This window comes from Chinchilla lanigera, unplaced genomic scaffold (genome assembly GCF_000276665.1).
Source record: "Chinchilla lanigera isolate Chin_1 unplaced genomic scaffold, ChiLan1.0 scaffold00131, whole genome shotgun sequence".
Lineage (NCBI taxonomy): Eukaryota > Metazoa > Chordata > Mammalia > Rodentia > Chinchillidae > Chinchilla > Chinchilla lanigera.
The window spans coordinates 2,015,880-2,025,151 of NW_004955532.1; the positions used below are offsets into that span (position 1 = coordinate 2,015,880).

At 58.0% G+C, this 9,272-nt stretch overlaps 2 protein-coding genes across 2 annotated transcripts in view; both read left to right on the top strand.

Annotated features, from left to right (window-relative positions):
- The first annotated feature begins 2,970 nt into the window (after positions 1 to 2,970).
- On the top strand, positions 2,971 to 7,724 carry Gnat1 (guanine nucleotide binding protein (G protein), alpha transducing activity polypeptide 1). Its single transcript, XM_005410247.2, has 9 exons — positions 2,971 to 3,138; positions 4,655 to 4,697; positions 4,791 to 4,932; positions 5,027 to 5,184; positions 5,271 to 5,399; positions 5,534 to 5,663; positions 5,777 to 5,930; positions 6,020 to 6,211; positions 6,542 to 7,724. Exons 1-8 carry the CDS (start codon positions 3,033 to 3,035, stop codon positions 6,208 to 6,210), a joined length of 1,053 nt encoding a protein of 350 aa, XP_005410304.1. The 5' UTR covers positions 2,971 to 3,032; the 3' UTR covers position 6,211; positions 6,542 to 7,724.
- A 90-nt stretch (positions 7,725 to 7,814) lies between these two features.
- Slc38a3 (solute carrier family 38, member 3) overlaps positions 7,815 to 9,272 on the top strand; it is a 22,863-nt gene continuing 21,405 nt past the window's right edge. The window contains exon 1 of the mRNA XM_005410249.1: positions 7,815 to 7,974. The gene's annotated coding sequence lies outside the window, so the exon portion shown is untranslated. The remainder of the gene's footprint in view (positions 7,975 to 9,272) is intronic.

The window sequence follows — 9,272 nt, forward strand, 5'->3', positions numbered from 1 at the left end:
TATAAGGAGAGCAAGAGAGACAGAGAAAGAGAGAGAGAGGCAACTTAATGGCCTATATATATAAATATAAAAAAATCTATATTCTATACACACCCTGCCCCCACAAAGACAGTATTTATTGGTGGGTTGTATATAGCTTGCCTCACCGGCAGCATCTTCCAGGATCTAGACCCATGCTGGTCAGCGATGGCAGAAAACGGAGCCCACCTAACCAGTCCCAGCGAGTTGGCTGGGCCGGGCCAGGACCACACGGTCCCCGGGCTCAGCCGAAAGTCTGCTTGCTCGAAGGCCAGCTGCAAGATCTGCAGCACACAGGGCGGGCGTGAGTGCTACTCGGCAGGCCGTGGACCTTTGCCAGTGTGCGCCGTCAGCCTGCTGTGGTGTCGGCCTGGATGCCGGGACTGTGTTGGAGTCTTGGGGTGGGGCTCAGGGCACTCAGAAGGGAAGAAGGGGCCGTCACAGGACGCTGGCCCCCTGCCTGGGTCGGGGCGTTTATTTAAGGCCAGCCCTTCCCAGGTATTTATTCTGTATTTATTGGGGACAGGAGAAGAGTCCTGCCTACAGGGACGAGGCCGCCAGCCTTCTCCCTGCCAGCCGCGGCAGGGCTGCCCCACTCTACCTCCTTAGCGTTCCCTGCCCCTCCTTGACGTGGAGGCTGGGGAGCGGCACTGGGGCCAGGTGCAACAGGGCTGAGGGGGGGCCCTAGCCCTGAGGGGAGAGGGCCACGGTGGAGGCCTGGGGCCTGCAGGGGCTCCCGAGGCTCCCGTCTCCCCCCACGGCAGGTGCTGGGTGTAAATAGCTCTGGGGGCATTTGGGGAGATGGGTAGGGTGCCCGGTGGCCCTCTGCTGCCCAGGCCACAGCCGTCCTTGGGTTCCATCTTGCTAATAAACACTGGCTCTGGGACTAGACTTTGGCTTCTGTCCTTGGGGATGGGGTTGGGGGAGGAGTTGGGGCCAATCAGGGGGTGTGGGGAGCCGAGGCAGTGGATCGGCACCGCTTAGAAAAATAAAAAACGCAACGAGGACAAAAGAACAAGTTCTGGCTTAACAAGGCTTGGCTTCTGCACTCCGCTGACTCCCAGGAAGCCTGAAGAGCGACAGAGACCCCAGCGCCCACTTACCAAGCAGGGGTGAGGGGCACGGGAGCCCAGAGGCTGGAGGGGGCAAGGGAAACAGTCTGGCTCCTGGACAAATCCTCTCTGACCCAACAGCGTGGATGTCAGAGCTGCTCTATTGGACACGCCGCTCCACTTCCCCGTGTCAGCCTCCGGGCTGTGTCTGGGGCCCTGGCACCCCCTGGAGGTCTTCTGAGCCTGGCAGAGTTGCGTACTCAAAGGCAGCCAGGTTAAGGAAAGGAGTCCCGGGGATGCGGGGAGGGCGGCTCCCCCCAGAGTCCCTGGAGAGACCCGCTGGACTTCTGAGGGGAGCGGGTGCAGAACCCCTGGAGTTGGAGCTTGGCCCCACAGGTGCTCCTGAACCCCTTCAAAACCAGGTTGCACCTCAGCAGGGCTCTGAACCTTAAGCTGAGCAGGCAGGTTCTGAGGAACGCTGGGTAGGTCCCAGGGCACCAACAAGACACTTCTGCAGGCTTGAGGGGGCACCAGCCTGCCCTGGGAGGCGGATTCCCACCTGACGACAGGCCTGCAGGAGAGTGGATGGAAGCACCCAGCCGCTTCTGCAGCAGTGACTGCTGCACCAAACACGTCTGCACATGTAGGCACAGGCTGGCACAGGGCACTGTGTACACTCGCATGCGCTTGGTGTGCTCAGACATGCAGCTGGGCAAGGGCACCCAAACATGCACTGCACATGTATGTACGTTTGCACATACAAGCACACATATGAGCCCACACAGACAAAATATTACACATAAGCACACGTAAAGAAATGCATCGGAGGCCGGAGGAGGTAGCTCAGTGGTCGTGAATATGTCTAGCATGTGTGAGGCCCTGGGTTCCATTCCCAGCACCACAAAAAAGTATAAACAAAAGCAAATCTGTACACATGTGTGTGTATATACGTGTGCACACAAAAACATCCATACGAGGTACATGAACACTCACGTGTTAAGACCACACTCAAAGGCCAGGCGTGGTGGCGCACGCCTGTAATCTCAGCACTTGGGAAGCTGAGGCAGGAGGATCGCTCTGAGTTCGAGGCCAGCCCGGGCTACAACGTGAGCTCAAGGCCAGCCTGAACTGCCTAGTGAGAACCTGTCTCAAAAAAAAAAAAAAAAGACTACACTCAAAATCATACAAACAAGGACCCGTACACAAAGGCACAAATGTGTCAAAACATTACCTTGCTCAGTGCCGGTAAGAGACAGAAACACTCAGGCACACAGAGCAGATGTACGTGGTCACCAGCGTCCCTGGGGGCACGTGGAGGCCGTGCTGCTATCAGACGCAGCCCTGACACACGGCAGGTGTGATCAACTGCTCCCCCCGTGCTTCCCGACACGGCCGGAAACCCTGGTGCGGAGCCAGGCAGCCCTTCTCCACGGGCTGCTGTGTGACCCTGTGAGCCCCGCTTCCTCATCAGTGCAGCGGGTGGGAGATGTGGGCACCCATCCCCTGGGGCCCTGGGAGCTCCCAGCAGGACAAGGGGTGGCCCTGGGCAGGCTCAGGTGCAGCGTGCCTGCTTCTCCCCCCACACCCCCAGCCGCAGCCCCACCCCAAGGTCCCCACCCTGAGCTGAGGGCCTGTCCTTTTAGCCCAAACTCTACCAAACGTGTTTCCTTGCTGTGGGGCAGGGAAAGGACTACCGAGTGCCTCTGCCAGGGCGGCGGCGGCGGGGAGAATGCAGGGTCAGCACTTGAGGGATTGGGGCCATGCCAGCCTTAGAAGGGTTGGGGGGCTGAGCTGGCTTCACCTGTCCTTGTCTCTGATTGGCCCTTGGGCAGCTCTAGCTCCCAAATCCCACTAAGCAGCCCCACCAGGGCCTGTGCAGGTCCGTGGAGAGCCAGGCTCGCAGGATCCCCTCTGTCCAGAAGAGCCACCTGCTCGGCCTGTCCCTCACTTGCTGCTGGGACCATGGGGGCTGGGGCTAGTGCCGAGGAGAAGCATTCCAGGGAGCTGGAGAAGAAGCTGAAAGAGGATGCTGAGAAGGACGCTCGGACAGTGAAACTGCTGCTTCTGGGTAGGGGTGTGGGCCGCGGGAACTGTGCCGGGTTCCGGGCCTCAGGGACAGAGGGGCTCCTTGGGAAAAAGTGGCACTGTGGCAGGGGCCTGTGCAAAGTGGGAATCAGGCAAGGCCAAGCCTGCCAGGTGATGTCCCAGGTTCCCACGGCCAAGCGTCCCATGGGCAACTCCAGAGGGTAGCACCCCTTGTTGGGCCTGTGTGCCAAGCACACGCGCCTTGGCCGGGCTCCCTCATGCTAAGGTCATATTCCTGCTGGGAGCAGGGCGCCTCTGGAACCACCCAGAGCCACAGTGGCCCTAGGTGCCAGCTCGTCACTGGTGGCAGACCTGTAATGCTGCTAATGCGGGTGGGAAGGTGTTGAAGGTATCAGGCCTGTGTGGATTCTAAAGCTGATTCCATGGTCCAGCAGACCTAAGCCTGCCTCAGGGGCCCGCTGGGCCTGCAGGGGCAAGGAGCTGCTTTAAGAGGGTGGGGCCGGTCCGGGGATATAGCTCAGCGGCACAGCGCCTTGCTTGGGAAGCGCAAGGTCCTGAGTTCGATTCCCGGTTTAAAAAAAAAAAAAAAACAAGGTCTTTGATTTGATGTGCTTTTAAAAAGTAATTTCCAGTTTGGAAAGTTGTCTTCTAAAAAAAAAAAAAAAAAAAAAAAAGAGGCTTCCACTCTAAGAGCCACTTCTGGGCTGATAAGAGGGTGGGGCAGAGGGACTAAACCAGGGGCGAGCGCAGGAGAGCTGAGAGCTAAACCGGAAATCCCATTAACTGTCCCCAACATCCTTGCTGGCACAGGCTCAGAAGGGACGTTGGTTCTGTCGCGCTCACAAGCGCTAATTCCCTCTGAGCCTCTGGGTGTCTTCCTGCCTTCAGGAGAAAAGCACGGCTTGTCCTACTGCAAATAATCCTGTGCATGTAGTACCAGAGATTACCACCAAGCAGCGCTCCAGGATCTCTTTATTTTGGCCGCACCCTCTAACAGGCTGCTTATAGCAGTGTTTTAGTGTTGGGGATTCTGCGCCTTCACACCCCGGCACAGTTGAGGTCGCTGATTCCCCTAGTAGAGTATCTTTTCTCATTTTCCTGACCTTTTTTTTTTTTTTTGAGACAGAGTCTCACTATGCAGTTCAAGCTGGCTCAGCCTCCCAAGTGCTGGGATTATAGGGGTGTGCCATCACACCCGGCCTATTTTTTATTTTTTAATTGGGAGTTGAACCCAGAGCTTTCACACTGAACTACATCCTTTTAAAATTTTTATTTTGAGACAGGGTCTCGCTAAGTTGCTAAATTGCCCAGGCTAGGCTCGAACTTTTGATCCTCCTGCCTCAGCCTCCGAGAGAGCTGAGATTACAGAGGTGCAATACCACTCCTGCCTATGGGACCTTTCTTTGGATTGGGGTGAGGGCAGGAGTCACTAGGGGGCTAGCTCGCCACGCCCACGCTGTGGGCCCACCAGCCAGCTCATCCTCCTGCGTCCCTGTTGAGGCAAGCGGTCAGTGCGGGGCCCTCGGCTTCCGTTTCAGGTGCTGGTGAGTCCGGGAAGAGCACCATCGTCAAGCAGATGAAGTGAGTGCCCCGTCCCTCCCGAGGGCCCTGGGGGTGGGTGCTTCCACCCTGCTCCGCCGGCCCACAAGCTGACCCTGCCTGCTCTGGCCGCAGGATTATCCACCAGGACGGGTACTCCCTGGAGGAGTGCCTGGAGTTCATCGCCATCATCTACGGCAACACGCTGCAGTCCATCCTGGCCATCGTGCGCGCCATGACCACGCTCAACATCCAGTACGGAGACTCAGCGCGCCAGGTGCGCCAGCAGGCAGGCTGGTGGGGCCCGAGGACGGACGCGCTTGGCTGTCCCGGACCCCCAGTCACCACCTCCCGCTCCAACCCTGCCCCAGGACGACGCCCGGAAGCTGATGCACATGGCAGACACCATCGAGGAGGGCACGATGCCCAAGGAGATGTCAGACATCATCCAGCGGCTGTGGAAGGACTCGGGCATCCAGGCCTGCTTCGATCGCGCCTCTGAGTACCAGCTCAACGACTCGGCGGGCTAGTGAGCGCGTGGGCGGGGCGGGCCGGGCGGGAGGGGCTGCCGCACCCATGCGCCGCACCCCGACACCCGCCCTGCGCTCTCTGCAGCTACCTCTCGGACCTGGAGCGCCTGGTGACCCCGGGTTACGTGCCCACCGAGCAGGACGTGCTGCGCTCGCGGGTCAAGACCACCGGGATCATCGAGACGCAGTTCTCCTTCAAGGACCTCAACTTCCGGTACGGCCGCCTTCCGCGCGGCGTGGGGGTGCTGGGGTTCCTCCCCGCCCAGCTCCCGGCGCAGGGGGAAAGGCGGGAGGGAACGCAGGGGCGCCCCGCGGGGCAGGGCGCGGGTTCAAGCCCAGGCCTCGCAGGATGTTCGACGTGGGCGGGCAGCGCTCGGAGCGCAAGAAGTGGATCCACTGTTTCGAGGGCGTGACCTGCATCATCTTCATCGCTGCGCTGAGCGCCTACGACATGGTGCTTGTGGAGGACGACGAAGTGGTGAGCGGCGCGCGGGGCCCGGGCAGGCGGGGCGCGGGCCAGGGCGGGAGCAGGGCCGGCGCGGTGGGTCGCAGACCGCGGCCCCCAGGCTCAGCGGCCGCTGTCCTCCCCAGAACCGCATGCACGAGAGCCTGCACCTGTTCAACAGCATCTGTAACCACCGCTACTTCGCCACCACGTCCATCGTGCTCTTCCTCAACAAGAAGGATGTCTTCTCGGAGAAGATCAAGAAGGCGCACCTCAGCATCTGCTTCCCAGACTACGACGGTGAGCGCCCGGCCGGCGGGCGGCCACGGGGCGGGGCGGGGGGCTGCAGCCGCCAGCCAGCGCGCTCCGCTCTGCTCCGCTCTGCGCAGGGCCCAACACGTACGAGGACGCGGGCAACTACATCAAGGTGCAGTTCCTGGAGCTCAACATGCGGCGCGACGTGAAGGAGATCTACTCCCACATGACGTGCGCCACGGACACGCAGAACGTCAAGTTTGTCTTCGACGCTGTCACCGACATCATCATCAAAGAGAACCTCAAAGACTGCGGCCTCTTCTGAGGTGGGGTCCTGGCGGGCAGGAGGCGCCCATCTCCTCCCCTGAGCCCGCAAGCCCAGCCCCGCCGCGGTGCCTCATTCCGCGCTCTGCTGCAGACTCCGCCCCCTCCATGACCCTTAAGACCCCACCCCAGCCTTCCAGGCCCCACCCAGCTCCTCGGGCTCCGCCCACTGGCTAGGCCCCTCCCCTCCCAGGGCCCGCCCATTTAATCTCCTTTGACCCCTCCCCAAACGCCCAAGCGTCCCAGCGTCCCGAGAAGGCCCACACGCCATGCCTGAGCCTACTTAGACTGAGTCTCAGGAGTGCTTACTTGGTTCCCTTTCCTCCTTATAGGTGCCTGAACGCCTGCGTGTCCCTTGCCCTGAGACGCTGTACCCCTAGCTGCCTCATAGCCCCAGGCCCCAGCCACTATCAACCCTCCAGGACCCCTGGGCCCACACCTGCCGCCCCTCTAAACGCAGTCCCAAACGTCTGAGCCCTGAGCCTCTCGGCACAGACCCTCCCACTTGTCCTCTGGCCCAGCAGTGCCCGTCACTGCTGGCTACTCTGGCCTCTTCGACCCATAGTAGTCAGCCCCAGCGAGGACACAGCAGGACTCAAGGCCACGGGAGCTCACAGTGACTCAGCAGTGGCCATCTGACCAATCTCCTGCAGTCCTCTTGCCCCTGGAGCCCGACTCACCTGGTAGGTCTGGGTTCACCAAGTAGCCCTCCCTCCCCCAGCTGCAGAGAGGGTTTGCAGTGTCTGTCCCTCCCCCACTCTGCCCGGTCCAGCCCTGCCACCTCCATGTGACAAGTCTGACATTTGCCTACCCATGGCCAGCAACTGTCCCTCCCCATAGCTTCGAGGGTCCAAAGTCCAAGCTAGCTCTGGTTTGTGCAGCCCCCACACAGATAAATTAGTGACTGGGGAGGTGGATCTGGGAACCCCTAGACGTTAGGGGAGACACAAGCTGGACCCTCCCTCTGAATACCAGTCTCGGATGCCCCTCTTCGCCCTCCAGATCTTGCCCCTCGGTCCTTGGATCCCAGTCTGTGCCCCTCCTCACCCACCCGCACACAGTACTCTGGGACGACTGGCCAAGTGGATGGTGTGTTGAGGGAGGGTACTATTGACGTCAGCTGTGCCCAATAGTCAAGCTGCCCTGAGGGGTGGCTGGGGCAGAGTCCAGCTCCTATTGATCAGCCCCAGGCAGAAGGTGTAGAGTAGGCTGGAGCCCAGGCTGTTCCCAAAGGAATCTACCTCCTGTGGGTTACAGGCAAACGCAAGAGACTCTTCTTGTCCCTGCCAGGAGTTTCACCCTCTCCATTCAGGGCCCGTTCCTTAGTGAGGGCCAAGCTTGAGCTGTCAGGGACAGGGGTTTACGTCTGCTCCCTGCTTCCTCATCAAGCACTGGGTCTTTGCTGCTTATGCCCATGGGCCGGGGCTGTGCGGCAGCTGGGGGCAAGGAACTTCCATCTGGCAAAGCACAAGCCACACTTCCCGTAGGTCCACAGATTCAGCAATAAACCTTTGCACCAGACCCCAGATGTTCTTTCTTGGGGGGAGGGGATTAATTACCGTGAGTCCTGGACATTTATTAAATGTCCAGGCTGGACATGAAGTGGGAAGAAGGGAGAGGGCCCGGCTGGACTTGATGAGAGTACTCTTGGGGTGCGGGGCCAACGTGTGCCTCTTGGTCGCTGTGGGAAACGTACACTGGGACAGCCTTGGATCAAGAGGGAGTTCTGAGGTCGAGGCGCCTTCTGGCAGGAACAACGGAGTGTGTAAGTCCTGGAAATGTGGGCTCGTGGCCACAGGAGCTCAGCGGGGGAGGGCAGGCAAGCGGAAGTGGAGGTACCCAGGGCTAGGCTGAGGGCTTAATTTTTTCCAGAAGGTGATAAGGAGGCATGGAAGCTCTTGAAGCCAGGACATAAGTGCGGCGGGGATTAGGATGAGTCAAGTGAGGTCCTCGTTTCCCGTGCAAAATGTAGGGCTGTGACCAAAAAATTCAGTAAGCGGGATAACTAGCAAGGAAATAATTTTTAAAAATCAGGATTAATGCAAAAAAGGTCCCACAAGAAACAAATTTCAAAATCCAACAGAGGCATGCCAAGACACACTGGGGCCTGAAGCAAAATGAGAAATATCTGCTCCTCTGTGGATTTTTGTCCATTTTTGCAGTGAGACACATATAGCAAAGAATTTGCCATCTTAACCATTTTAAAGTGTACGTTTCATTGATGTGAGATACATCCGCGTTATGAACACTGCCCATCGCTGGAGCTCTTTCCGTTTTGTGAAACTGGAATTCTGTGACTCTCCTTTCTTCCCTCCTCTCAGCCCCACCACCTTTCTACTTTCTGTCTCTGATCTTAACTATTCAAAGTATCTCATATGAGCAGAGCCATGTCTCTGTGACTGGCTTATTTCACTTAGCATAATGTTCTTAAATTCCATCCCTGCTGTAGCATATGTCAGAATCTCCTTTTTTAAGGCTGAGTAACATTCCATTCCCCAAATGCATACGTTTGTTTATCCACTCATCAGGCAGTGGATCCTGGAAGTGCTTCCACGTTTTCATCATTGTGAATAAAGCTGCTATAAACATGGGTGTAAAAATATGTCCTTGAGACCCTATTTTCAGTTCTTTTGGGTGTGTACCTAGAAGTTCAACTGGTAGATCTTAAGGTAATTCTATTTTTAATGTTTTGAGGAAGCATCTGCAGTGCCCCTACCACTGTATCCCTGCCAACCACGTACAAGGGTTCCAACCCCCACCCCCATATTGGAGATTGAATACGGGACCTTCGCTCTAGCTACGTCCTGAGCCCTTTTTATTCTTTATTTTGAGAGTGTCTTGCTAAGTTGCCCAAGTGGTGTGCAGTCCTCCTGCCTCAGTCTCCCGAAGTGCAGACTGTATTGTGCACCACCTCTGCAAAGATTCCAGTTTCTGCCCACCCTTGTCCACACTTGTTATTTTGGCTTAGGTTTTTTTTTTTTTTTTTTTTTTTTTGGTTTTTCTCCGGTACCGGGAACTGAACTCACGACCTTGCGCTTGCCAGGCAGGCGCTTTTGCCGCTGA